Source organism: Epinephelus fuscoguttatus, linkage group LG7, assembly GCF_011397635.1.
Source record: "Epinephelus fuscoguttatus linkage group LG7, E.fuscoguttatus.final_Chr_v1".
NCBI lineage: Eukaryota > Metazoa > Chordata > Actinopteri > Perciformes > Serranidae > Epinephelus > Epinephelus fuscoguttatus.
Window position 1 is genome coordinate 1,342,631 of NC_064758.1, and position 14,520 is coordinate 1,357,150.

General features: G+C 43.2%; 1 protein-coding gene across 4 annotated transcripts in view; it reads right to left on the bottom strand.

Annotated features, from left to right (window-relative positions):
- The window catches only part of LOC125892004 (zinc finger protein PLAGL2-like), a 93,665-nt gene that overhangs the window by 41,655 nt on the left and 37,490 nt on the right, over positions 1-14,520 (bottom strand). For 2 of the 4 annotated variants that reach the window (XM_049581702.1, XM_049581703.1), the window contains one exon: positions 6,328-8,070. The exons of 1 other annotated variant lie outside the window; for it this stretch is intronic. In XM_049581702.1, the coding sequence (XP_049437659.1) occupies positions 6,328-7,634 (1,307 nt within the window). In that variant the 5' untranslated portion in view covers positions 7,635-8,070. Of the gene's footprint in view, positions 1-4,913; positions 8,071-14,520 lie in introns of those variants that run through there. One more of the 4 variants, XM_049581704.1, reaches the window with a different exon arrangement.

Below are 14,520 nucleotides of genomic sequence, written 5' to 3' on the forward strand. Positions count from 1 at the left end.
CAAATTAACTCTGTGTTCAAGAGTCTTTTTCACCACTAAACGCTGACCAGGACTGATGAGAAAAATCTGACATACCAGACACTCTAAAAGGTAACTCTAGGCTTGATGTCATAAAACATAATGTTACCAACATTAAATATCTCTGTAATTCTGTATGCGAGAGAGAGAGACATGTTTTTAGCCCAGACGCTGAAGTTAGCCATCCTGCCGCCCCAGCAAAGGCTCTGGTGTGATCATATCCCTTTCAGAAGTTTAATAACCCAGTCTTGAACTGCTGTGTCTGTTTGGAGACTTAGACTTAAAATAAATCCATAATGATAAATCTGACACTAAATGTCTTCATTATTATTATTATTATTATTATTATTATTATTATTATCATCAGCTTTTCCAACTAGAAATCAGTGTTAAAAAATGTTTGATTTAGAGTAAAACCCTGCAATTATCAATGTCAGCAGCTTTACAATCAAGAAGGGGCAAGACAAATACCACAAAGACTACCCATCACATGACATGAACTGCCACTTTCAGCTGTGAAAAGTAATGCTTTGGTGGACACACTGCCTTATTAACACAACTGATCAGTGAGAATTTGGTCGGACAGGAGCATACTGACCAACCAATCGACCGAAATGTTTGAAAGAGAGACCAGCGTTGTCATGGGGAGGACAGCAGTGATAATGCTGGTCCTACACTTTGTTGTATATATCTCAGGTTTACTTATAGCAAATCTGAAATTCATTAAATATGAAAAAACCTACTGACACATGAAAATGGGGCCTTCACGGGGCCCTAAGTGTCTGCTGTCCCAGCACGGCCCTATGTGAAAATGCAAGAGGAAAAAAAGAGGGAATATCTATGCTGATGTTCCCTGTGCCAGTGGAGTTTACATGCTTCTGAGTATCCACAGTACCAAAATGTTGTTGTACATTCCAACATGCAACTGTGAATCCCTTTTGACTGAGGCCAAGATTCATAAGTTAACATTCCAGACTGAAGGGCCAGAGACACTTAGAACAGAACAATTGCAGTGTGAACTGCCAAGCAATGTGGTACTTGTTGAGCTAGACATTCTGCTGTGAGCTAACCTCAGTAAAAAACTATGGAGCTACAAAGTACATGTGCTTGTTCTGACAAAAATAAAACTCTACACAGACATTTTATCTGCAGTTAGATGGACAGTCACCTGTCTCTTCTCTGAGGTAGTAAACAAGTAGAAATATAATCAAAAGCAAATATCAAGAACAATATTTGACTCTGGATAACACCACTAGGACTTGTGTGTACCTGGTCCTTTCAAGCTGAATTCTGGGCATACTCCCATCTTCAACAGTGGTAAAAATCTGCCTAGCTGTTACAGGTTAAAACTATGACTAATGATTTTTGCAGAAAGGTATATGACAAGGGAGAGGTAGAAAATTTGACCACAGTATAGTGTCAACATCTGTCGCTAGATAGAGTTTAGATTCATAAAATCTACCTTTATAGTTTCAATCTAATGGCACAAGTAAGAGCCAAAATAACTAAAAGCAAATACAAATAAAAACAGAAACCCACAGCTCTGTGTGTTTGAGGTACAGGTCAAATTCATCCTTTTTTAGAAATGTCCTAAGTGCTTAAACCCAGTCAGGAGATTAGACACTCTTAGAGAGGCACAACAGTAGTATTTTAAGACCTTGTTCCAACACTTGGGAGGCTGGTTACAATGCTTGGGAGAGGAAGTCTTTCAACAAACAGTACATGGAATTAAGGCATCATCAACATCCAGCTCGAGGGCTCTTCCATCTCTACTACACTTGACCAATGTCACAGGTGGAGCATCAGTTATTGGAAGGTTGCTGGTCTGGTTCCATAACTCTGTTAAAGGAACCTTCAATGTGTGTGTGTGTGTGTGTGTGTGTGTGTGTGTGTCTCTACTCCACAGCCTTGTGGAGTGGAGGAATGTGTGTCTATACCAACAGTGACATTATAAAAGCTAGGAAATAGGTACAAGTGCTCTTTAAAGTCTTTGTGAAATTAATGCTGCATTCTATTCAAGAATAAAATCATAAATTCACAAGCAGGTCACAGTTACAACCTACTCATATCCAGTGATGCAGTTTGAAAACCCAGAACAAACTTCAATGTAAAATGTGCAGATTTTGAACCAGCTCTGTGTCATAATAGTGAGTGCAGATGAATGGTATTTGGCTTACCCCTGTACCACCAGTGCCCAGCGTTCCTCAGCATCATCAATGGCACGTTGTGATGCAAAATGCATCACCCAGCAGACCTCAGCCACAGGACTAGCATGGAGCTCAAGGCATTGGTGGCAGTACTGAAAAGACTGTAAGTTCCAATCTCTTTTATCTGCAACTGTTAGCTTACCGTTTTAATGTTTTGGTGTAATTTATTATCATGCTACAGCAGCCTCTTCTCCTGCTGTCTGTGCGTCAGGGACGCTGTGGCACTTTTACGCACACACAAACACACAAATACCGAGAAGAGATACTGCAGTGGAGACAAAGAAGCAAAGATAACTTGAGTGGACAACAGCTGCGCTTGTTACTGTGAGAACAATAAAACCTCCACGTGGAAAGTCAATACTTTACTAATACACCTGTTCACTTTCACAATATGTAGAAAAGTGATATTTCAATCTGCTCTGTCCGCAGTCTCTCATCCACCGCTGCTAATATGTTATAAACAAGCACAGAGCACTTACCAGCTAAAAGCAAATTGTTACTGGCAAGCTGAAACAACCCTTTATCTTAAAATTTACCAGCCGTGACTTAACGTGCAAGCGGTGATTCTCCTCAGCAGCAGAGGGAGGAGCAGAGAGGACAGGAGGACTAATACTGACTGATGTCTGTGTTCTTCATTCTTTCTAAACTTCACTCAGTATTGTGATGTCATGAATATAATTCATTTCATTGACATTTTAATTTCTTTCCAATGAGATACTGAGTTTATATTGTGACTGCTGTTGTAATATCACTGTTGCTGCTTTAAAAACATTTAGTTATAAAATATAAAGTTTTAATCCTCTTCTGAATTCATATATTTCTTTTAAATACTTCCTTGTAGAATTTACAGTATTATTTCTAAAAAAAAAAATCTCTTTCACGTTATATCAGAAATTGGTATTGTAACTGATATATCCCTGATCGACTAAAATTGGGACCTTGTGAATCAAAATTGAGTAGATTCAGGAAATAAGTTGTGATACCCAGCCCTAGTAGTATTATATTTTACAGTGTGGCTCTGTTCTGTGGCCTCTCTGTCTTTCCTCTGGCCTACAAAGAAAGCCTCGGGTGGAGAAAGAGCACACCTCCCTGCCCTTCGATGTACCTACATGGAAATTCCAAGGCAGAGAGAGCAGCAGTAAAGACCTCCCAGAACAGAACAGAGCGAGCATCAATGACAAAAAGAAATGACATTGATAAGCCAGATACAGTATGAAAAGGAGCTGGGGTGGAGGCAGGTCGCAAAGCAGCTTGCAGAGGAAACAGCAACAGTGGGCAGGTCAAAGCAGTTTAAATAGGGCGCCCTGAATGAGATTTGCCAATCGATTGCATAGAGAAAGACTGTGTATCAGCTGACTCCCTTCCATTAATCAGCTGATCCATCAGTTGATTGGGATGCTTGAGATCAGCTGATGTGGCTGGGATGTGAGCTGAGCTTGAGATCGCGTCCTGCCTGTACTAATGCTATGTTCAATGCATGTGCACACACTGATGACACAGAGCTGATTGAGAATTTCCCATTAAGGATAAGTTCCACAGATTGTTTCCCAAGACATGGAAGCCTTTTATGTGTTGTCAAAACTCCTCTCAAAACTCAACTACACATGCCACAAGCAAGCATTTTTCTTTCACATATTTAACTAGCCCTGATCCAGGACTATTATACTAACTGCGTTCACACCAAACGCGATGGACGCAATGTCATCGCCTGTAATGCGAGTATCGCATCGCTTGATCACAAATGTCTCCTTTTTGATCATCTCTTCATTGCTTCAATCGCGATGACGCAACCCTCCTCCTGCAATTCTCTTCACCAGAAACGCACACAGCTGGGTGAATATCATCACCTCCTGCAAGAGCTGCGTCTGGATGACGGTCGTTTCCAGTGGTACTTCAAAGTTGACACTGGCCCAGTTTGAGGACCTGTTGGCCCGTATCGTTGCGAGGATCTTCCGCCTGGACACCAACTACAGGCGCTCCATCCCATCTGTCTCCAGTTAGTTGCTTATAATTCTTTATGAAAATGAACGCTGATTGGATGTCGCGGCACAGCGTCATGCGATGTCGCTTGAAAAGTTCAAATTTTTCAACTTCAAGCGACACACACAATGAGGCAATGGACGTGTCATCGCTTCATTGCGTCGCTCTTATCGTCTGAAATGCGTCACCCGAAGCGACATCGCGTGTCATCGCGTCATTTACATTGATTTTGAATGGAAACTTGTGGCATTCATCGCGTCCATTGCATTTGGTGTGAACGCACAGTAAGTGTTGCATTTTGGATTGGCCATCTCATTAAACTTGAACATTCAGACACTCAGCAGGTCATAAAACTGTTACTTCACACCCCCTGAGTTACTAAGAACCCCATTCAGGGGTTCTTAGTAATGGCTATCAGGATTAGTATCCATCATATGCTTTTATGAGTTTTATGGGACAGGCAGCAACCCTGACATCAATGACTTGGTAAGCACAGTGTCTGCAAATCTTCATTTAAAAGTTCTCTCTTTAACCATTTAAATTCAAGTGATTTAAGATAAGTACGTCAAACAGCTGCTGCACTGCTCTTGGATGCCCCGCTCAGACAGAGAGGTGTAAGGAGCTGGGGGCATGTGGCATCACTTCAACCTTTAAGGACAACTTCGGTATTTTTCAACCTGGGCCCTATTTCCCCATGTGTATGTGTGCGTATGATTCATGGGTACTTATAGTACCTAGCAGGGCAGCCCTCCCCCTCTCTGCTCCAACACTGAGTGACAGCTGACTCCACTCATAGCACTGGCAATCTGAACCGGTCAGTGGCGGAAAAAAGCACTTTTAATGCGCAAACTTATACGGGACGTATTTGCCCCCATTAGCGTTTAACCTTGTTTTGCGGCTCCGGTTGCATCTGCCTCCCCCAATACTGAACCAATTTTAGAACGAGTTGTACCCATGAATCATATGCACACATACACATGGGGAAATAGGGCCCAGGTTGAAAAATACCGAAGTTGTCCTTTAATGGCCTGCAATCTTGAAAATGAAATGAAATGAAGTGCATTTCAATCGAATGACGCTATGTAGTATTGCCAAACAAGTAGCTATTTAGCATTAGAGTTTGTGTCATGATGCTGAATGACATCCTCGGGCTCCCAATGCGAAATTCTGGCCTAAAAAGCTGCTCTGTTACAATTTCTTCAATATATGATGTTAGAATTGTAGACTCTGGCATTACTCAAATGCTTTTGCAATTCCAGTAACACTGTGTGACACTTTGGATTTTTAGTTGTTTAGTTAATAAATGATAGCACATGCAGTCTAGCTTTACAGTAATTGTTCACTAGCTCTTACTGACTGCACTTAGATAAAGAGAGGCCAAATTCTAACAAAATTTAATTCTAAATTCCACAGAAACAGCTTCATTTACAACACTTGAAATAATGGTTGGTGGTTGGTTATTACATTAATGGTCATTTCTCCTCTTCTCATGTATTTGGACGCATCAGTAGGTGTAATGCTTGATGACTGGTGACTGAATGGGAAGCTCCTTACTGCATATTTTAGTGCGTTAACCACCACATATATACAGAGACAGTGGTGTTTGCATTCTCAACCTTTTTGTGCACATATTTACCAACTGAAAGCAAGGACATCTTAGAACAACATTTCTCACTCTGTAAGGCTGTTTATGCTCTAATATTCCAAAATGATAAAATCTCAAGTCAGCCTCAATAAGGAACATTCCCTAACACAGTAGCATCTTCCATGATAACATTAAACTGGATGACTCTCAGCATTGTGCAGCACCTGTGTCAAGTGTGATAAGTGCATCCACTGTTGGTAACAGGTCTGACAAACAGAAGTAGTATTCTACTTTGGTTGTAGTAAGACCATATACATTTGCTCAAACGTTCAAGCTTCCTTTTTAAATAATGAGGTAATACTGATGAGGTGATCTGTTGTGTTTTACAAAAAGAAACTAAGATTAGCATCATTAGCACTGACAGGCTAAAGTCTCACATTTGTTTTGCAATTAGGATGCTAATCTCATATTTTACCCTTTTCATGAAAAAGCATGACCACATGTCAAGGCAACGTTTGTAGGGACAGAGCTGCTTACTGCTGAAAGGCCTGGTAGTAGTGAGGTAGGGAGCTTGAAGTGCTCATAGCAGGATTGCTGTATGCCTGAGGTAGTTGGCTGTGGTTATGGGCACCAGGGCCCTGGTGTACATGAGCTTGTGGAGGCTGGAAAAAGGTGAAAGGCCCTGGAGCTTGAGAGGACAGCTCAGTGGAAGAGGATGGAGGAGAAGTGGTGGTGGTAGCGGATGGATAGCTCATCACTAACCCTCCCATCCCCATGTGGGGGCTGTAGGGTGGCAGACTAAAGGGCAAAAAGCCCAGCAGAGGCCCGAGGTCCATGTTAGTGGTGCAGGACAGCTCAGTTGAGGAGACAGCAGGGCTCCTGGACAGCAGATGGGGGTCACCACCAACACCTACGCCTTCACCCAGCACCTCTCTCTGAGGGGAGGCAGAAGTAGAGGTAGAGGAGCTCACTGCACTTAGGTGAGGTGGGGGGGCACTCTGCAGGTCCAGCAGAAAACTGTCCACGTCGGTGCGAGGATATGAGGTAGATCCGTGCTGGTACCTTGCCATACTGCTGTAGGGCTGCTGCTGCTGCTGCTGCGGAGCCGTCGAGGGCTGCAGATGGTGGTGGTGAGAATGAGAAGATTGGGGGGGCATGTGGCGAGCCACACCTACACTTGAGGACAACGAGCCCTGCATCAGGCCATGAGGATGGCCCATCCCAGGGACAGGACTGGCCATGGTGTAAGAATTGTACATGCCCCTGGAGAAAGTCTCCATTGGTTCCTTGGAGATAGAGCCCATATCAGAGGGCACAGGGCTCGGCTCCTCCTTCACAGGGCACTGGGTGGCAGGGGTCGGTGTAGCCACAGGAGTACTGGGTGTACAAGATGGCATCAACCCTGACTCCTGAGCATGGCTCTTCTTTAAATGGCGAGTCAGATGGTCTCTACGGCCAAAGCGCTGTGCACAGCGCGGGCACAGGAAGTCACGGCGCCCAGTGTGCACCACAGCATGACGCCGTACATCCTTACGTGTGTAAAAACGGCGGTCACATCGCTCACACGAGTATTTCCTCTCTCTCACTGGCACAGTAGCATTTGTGTTGCCCTCCGATGGTTGCTCTGATGGCCTGTCAATATGGCTGCCAAGGTGCTCCAGCAGGGAGGGCACCCCCTCTGCACAAGGCAGGCCTGCTGCAGCACTATGGGCTGCCACCAGGTGGCGTCTATAACCCAGCTGTGTGTTGTACTGCTTCCCACACTCCCGGCAGTGGAAGAGCTGCCTGCTGGCTGAGTGGCTCTCCTGCAGCTGGCTCTTCAGATGGTCCTGCTGGTGAAACATGGTCTAACAGAAGGAACGGTACTGGCTCTGTTGCTGCACAGGGACTCCAGCCAAGAGCCTGAGCAGACACAGACAAGACTCATGAGGATCCTCCAGAGAGCTGACCATCAGCCTACAGACCTCTGGTTGTTTTGTTAACGTAGAGTGCTAGAATTATTGCTAAGTGCTGTTTGTTGACTGTTTGATGGTCTCTTGTGGTAATGACTAGTGGTCTGTCCTGCCTTACTGGGGCAAGCCTGCGTCCAGCACTTGGTTTCTGTGACAGCAGCTGCCATAGCAACCCCAACAGGGCTGCAGTGATGAGGAGCTTTGACTAGGTCTGTGCGTTTCCTGAGAAGAGCTCTTGTGTTGGCTCAGGCTATTTTAGTATTCAGTAGCCCCGAACACCACAGTCACAGCAGCTGAATCACAGAGGGAGCTTGACATCTTCACAGACCTACAAAACAGAAAAAAATGTCACTTTATGCAAACTATACCTTATGCAAATTATACCTTTTGGCTTAAATTTTACTCCACACGTTCATGTAGTATAGAAAATAGATGCGAATTTTCTGTTTATCTTTTGGCTGTGCTATTTGCTTTTCTTTCTTTCTTTCTTTTTTAGTGCTTTTTGTAAAACAGGCCACTTATCACAACCATTTCATTGCAGTTTTTATTGTAGAAAAAAAAAGTCTACTGTCCATTGAAAAACATGCGCATGCTAAAACTGCCCAAGCTTGACAGTAGTAAGATGGGGAATGGTCAGGATGCTTATATTTTTTTTCAAATTGAGGTTCTGGCCACGCTTACATACATACAAACACAACACAAACACACCACCAGACAAAATAATTACATTCAAATTACTATGACATGATGTAGACAGTTCCAGTGTTATTAATTAAATATAACCAAGTCCAGAGGGGTACACATTATGGCTGGGCGATAGGGCTTATAATATCGCAATATTTTTAGGCTATATCATGATACACAATATCTATCATGGAATTTTTTAAATCTCCCCATGTGTACTCTATACTACAGACACAAAAAAAATAAAAATAAATGAATAGTTTTACTTCATAGAAGTGTTGATGTTTTTGCTGTGAGCTTCAAGCTTCCAGTCATCAGTTGCTGTTGGCACTCAGCACAAAGCTTAATTGCTGCTGCTCACCCTTAAACATGAGAATTTATTCATTGTGAGCTGTAAACAAACTAACAGCTCTCCTGTCCACATACTAATAACATGTGCAAGTCACACTGGTGCTCCATCAAGTCTGAGTGGCTCCTGTTTTTACGTCATGTCTGAGTATTTTTTTTTTCTTTTTTAATGATTTTAATCTTTCCAGTGTGATGAGTAAAGTTGTGTACACAAGGGGCGATCTTCTGGCTCTGAGAGGATCAACTTACAGAGTTAAACACCCGCCGTTTCGAGGCTGCAGAGCAGGAGCAATGCTAAAAACTAGGAGGTGGAGATACAAGCCTTTCCTGCCATCGGTCCTTATGGGTAATGTAAACTCACTATCCAACAAGTGTGATGAGCTGCTGGCATTGGTAAGGAGCCGATGACTCAACAGGGAGTTCAGTCTTATGTGCTTCACGGAGACGTGGCTGAATGACAACGTGCCTGACACCTGTGTAAATCTACTGTGCGAGCAGACAGGGATGCGAAGGTGAGCAGCATATCACAATGAAGGACAAGATCTGTTGTCAGGATACTGAACTGTTGGCAGTTGGTCTTAGACCATATTATGTGCAACGGGAGTTTTCACACATTGTCGCCATTATTGTTTAGGCCTACTTTACATTACATGGTTCAAGTGACCCAATTCCGATTTTTTCCTCTCAAGTGGCACAGATCGGATCTGTAACATGAACGTGTAAACAGGAAAAAAACGCATGATATCGAATATTGTCAGATCAGATTCAGGCCTCCTTCATATGTGGAAATATATCGGATATGAATCAGATATCTGCCAACAGGTCTGTAATCTAAATAGACAGATCGGATATTTCCTGGCAATCCACGTCGTATGTCATGAATAATGTGACGACAGCACATTTTGATGACGTGCTCATGAGCGAGGGAAAGGAAGGAAAGCCGAATAAATCACAGGTCAATCAAAAACTATGAAGAAAAGCACAATCTATCCCAAGTGAGACAAACTGCTTCATCCCCGTCTCCAGTGTACCAGCAGAGAACCTGCAGAACTGAATCAGAGAAAAAACACACAAGGCTACACAGCCTCTCTACCTGAGCAGCTGAAGCTGCGGCTCGCACACCCTCGACACACAGACACACAAACAGTGCTTCTGCATGCCAGCCAAACGTGTGCGCAACTGTGAAATAAATATGTGAAGTGTACGCTGCTTTTCTATCTTTTTTTCTTTCTTTCTTTCTGTAAGCGACACACACTCCTAACACAGGACGGGTTGTTTTTATTGACTGAGTTGATTATTAAGCCATAGTGATGCGCGGATCGGCTCTGATAGCACCTGAATCAGCATGTATGCATCAATCATCCAGCCGCACCCGTCTGCAGCTGCACAGACATTTACACTGCTCTGTTACCTTTTAAATTATGTGGAGCTTTCTAGGTGATTTATTCTTTAACGATTAACTTCAAATATTTAAAGTTAGTCCTTAAATTGCTTTCAGCAATGTAAACATTTCAATGCACGCAGTAATGTCACTGTAGCAAATACCGTGGGACATTTACACAGTGGTCAAGAGTGCTGGACCGGAAGTGTCGCACAAAAAAATGGAAGCTGGCTGCGTTCTGTTTTGCCTCCGTGTTTCGGAAAAATCGGATATAGGCAACAAATCGGAATTGGGCATCAAGACATGGTAGTGTAAAGACAGCCTTACATTCCACCATGGGCAGCGACGGCAGTGGCATGTGACGTCATCCATGAAACTGTTGCTAGGATTCAGATGCAGCATCCTAGTATTTTAACAACACTACTCTCTCCTCCTATGTGACTGGGTTTGTTCAGTATGTGGACTGTCCCACCAGGAAGAATAAGACACTGGATTTGTTTTATGAAAATGCCAAGGGCGCCTATAGTGCCTCTGCCCCACCACCTCTTGGCATATAGGATCATAATCTGATCTCTCTCCAGCCTACATACAAACCCTGTGTATTAAAGTTACCTGTTACCACCCCCTCAGTCAGGAGGTGGACCTTGAAGACCAGTGAGTCTCTCAGGGACTGTTTTGAATATACAGACTAGACTGTACTAATAGAGCCACAGGACAACACCATGGACATGGACAGGAGGGTGAATACTCTAACAGAATATATAAATTTGCCCCAGTCCCCCTGTAGGGACACTGATGCCAGTAAAGACTGTACACAGCTTCCCCAACAATAAACCCTGGGTTAAAAATAATATCAACCAGCTCCTGAACCAGAAAAAGCTGGCGTTCAAGAAAGGGGACAAGGAGAGGCTCAGGGAGGTTCAGCATGAGCTGAAGGGGAGACTGAGACAGGCAAAGGTGGACTACAAAAGAAAGATGAGAGTAAGCTGCAGCAGAACAACATCAGAGAGGTGTGGAAGGGAATGAAGAACATCACTGGCTATTCAAAGAAGAAAAGCCAGGTTATGGATGGTGATGTGGACAAAGCCAACAACTTCAACCTGTTCTTTAACAGGTTTGATGGAGGGGTAGGGTTGGGTACCGAAACTCGGTACTTTTTGTACTTGGTACCGATTCACGTCGGTACTACCGAATACGGATTCACTTAAAATGAAACAGTGCCAAATTTCGGTACCTGAGGTGGCGGCGGAGCAAGAGTGCATGACTCGCACCTCAGACTCAGCAACAATGGTGACAAAAACAATGTGCAGACAAAAGTTAACGTGCAGCACTGTTCCTAAATGTTCTCAATAAAATGTTGAAACTGAGAAGTTTAGACTATGGGCCCGAACGACGCATCCAAATTCACACCCATTCTTCTCTGTGGATTTTCTCCGCGACCGTGTGTCATAGCGAGAAGCCACACATATCAGCGGAAACAGCAGAATTGTAGCTTTCCAACAAGGCCCAGCACTTGTCGGTATTCCAATGTTTTCACAGCCAAAAATTACAATAAAATGATGTATAACAGAGCTTTCATACAGCTTTGCACACACATTACTCTTGGATGGATTACTCGCGAACACAGGCTCGCACAGAAATGCCACGTATATCACATGAAAGCGCAGGACCACACACATCATTGTGCTGTCATCCCATCACGCTGTAAATAGAGATCAATTGTCTACAAAATAAAAACTTGACGAATTTCTTTACAATCCATTATACAGATCCAGACGTGGTGACGTATTGCGGTAAGCGAGTTGTGTCATTTCCGGTGTTTCTGTGACAGCGTCTCTGTACTGCTCTGGTGAATTCGACTAGCCTGCTTTCTCACTTCAGTTGCTTTAACGTCTACTTCAAGTCTTAACCCACACTGGTTCTGTTTAAGCACTTATAGCTCTCCTCCTTTCTACGGCTTTCTCGCTAATCTCTTAGTTGTTGTTTGCATGTTACTAGCCTTGGTAGCTACATTAACTTTACAGTTAGCGATGGCTTCTCCCTCTGCTCTTTCTTGCTCGGTGTGCCAAATGTTCAGTTATGCCTCTGCCTCCTTTAGCAACAGTGGTAACTGTAATAACTGTAGCTTATTTGCTACGTTGGAGGCGAGGCTTAGTGAATTAGAAGCGCGGCTCTGCACCATGGAAAACCATTCAGTAGCTGCGGTAGTTAGCCAGCCCCCTGTAGCCGGTGTGGAGCCACATAGCATAGCCTTAGCCTCTGCAAACTGTCCTCCAGCAACTCCCGTTCAGCCGGGAGGTTGGGTTACGGTTCACCAGAAGCACAGCTCCAAGCCGAAGCCCACGGCTCACCACCAGCCTGTTCATGTTTCCAACCGCTTTTCCCCACTCAGCGACACACCCGCTGAGGATAAAACTCTGGTTATTGGCAGCTCTATTCTGAGAAATGTGAAGTTAGCAACATCAGCGGCCATAGTCAAATGTATCCCTGGGGCCAGAGCGGGCGACACTGAATCCAATTTAAAACTGCTGGCTAAAGCTAAACGTAGATTCAGTAAGATTGTTATTCACGTCGGCGGCAATGACACCCGGTTACACCAGTCGGAGGTCACTAAAATTAATATTGCCTCAGTGTGTGAATATGCAAAAACGATGTCGGACTCCGTAGTTTTCTCTGGACCCCTCCCAAATCTGATCAGTGATGACATGTTTAGCCGCATGTCATCATTTAATTGCTGGCTGTCCAGGTGGTGTCCAGCAAACGATGTGGGTTTCTTTAATAATTGGCAAACTTTCTGGGGAAAACCTGGTCTTATTAGGAGAGACGGCATTCATCCCACTTTGGATGCAGCTGCTCTCATTTCAAGGAACCTGGCAAACTTTATTAGTAATTTAAATCCCTGACAACCAAGAGTTGAGACCAGGACTCGGAGACGCAGTCCTATACGCCTCTCTGAGCTTCTAGTTCAGTTACCCAGCCATAGTTTTCATAGTTTTATACAAACGGTGTCTGTCCCCCAACCACCTACATTATTTAAACCTAAAATTAAACAAAGAGGAGTTGTGCATAACAAACTCATAAAAATTAAAACCTCTTCTGTGACAGAAAGACAAAACAGGAGAATTAAATGCGGACTGTTAAATATCAGGTCTCTATCGTCTAAAGCAGTGTTAGTAAACAAATTAATATCAGATAATCATATTGATTTACTCGGTGTCACTGAAACCTGGCTGTGTCAAAATGAATATGTTAGTCTTAATAAGTCCACTCCTCCCAGTCATAATAATACCCACATTCCTCGAGGCAGCGGCCGAGGAAGGGGCGTTGCAGCCATTTTTAACTCTAGTCTGTTAATCAGCCCTAAACCTAAACTAGATTATAATTCATTTGAAAGCCTCGTTCTTAGTCTTTTACATCCGACCTGGAAAACCTCGCAGCCACTTTTATTTGTTATAGTGTACTGTACTCCTGGCCCGTATTCTGAATTTGTATCTGAATTCTCAGAGATTTTTTCCAGTTTAGTTCTTAAATCAGATAAAGTTATTATTGTAGGCGATTTTAACATTCATGTTGACATTGATAATGACTCCCTGGCTACTGCGTTTATCTCATTATTAGACTCCATTGGCTTCAGTCAGGGTGTACATGAACCCACTCATTGTTTTAGCGATACCCTCGATCTAGTTCTGACATATGGAATTGAAATTGATAACCTAAAAATCTTTCCACAGAATCCCTCGTTATCGGATCATTATCTGATTACTTTTGATTTCTTTTTACTCGATTACATGCCACTCAGCAACAGTTACTATACTAGATCTTTATCAGATAGTGCTGTCGCAAAATTTAAGGAAAAGATTACTCCGTCGTTAAATTCAATACCAAGTCCCTCAGTAACAGAGGTTTCCTGTACCGACTTTGATCATTTTGTCGATAGTGCCGTAGGCTCACTGCGAACAACACTTGACTTTGTAGCTCTTCTTAAAAAGAAGTTAAAAAAGCAAAGAAAATTCGCTCCTTGGTATAACTCTCAAACCCGTAAGTTAAAAAAAATATAACGAAAATTTGAAAGGAATTGGCGATTAACCAAACTGGAAGAATCTTGTTTAATCTGGACAGACAGCCTCAAAACTTATAAGAGGGGCCTCCGCAATGCCAGAGCAAACTATTACTCAGCATTAATAGAAGACAATAAGAACAACCCCAGGTTTCTTTTCAGCACTGTAGCCAGGCTAACTGAGAGTCAAAGCTCTATTGAGCCTTGTATTCCTTTAGCCCTTAGCAGTAATGATTTTATGAGCTTTTTTAATGACAAAATTCTAACTATTAGAGGCAAAATTCATGACCTCCTGTCCTCAGATAGTA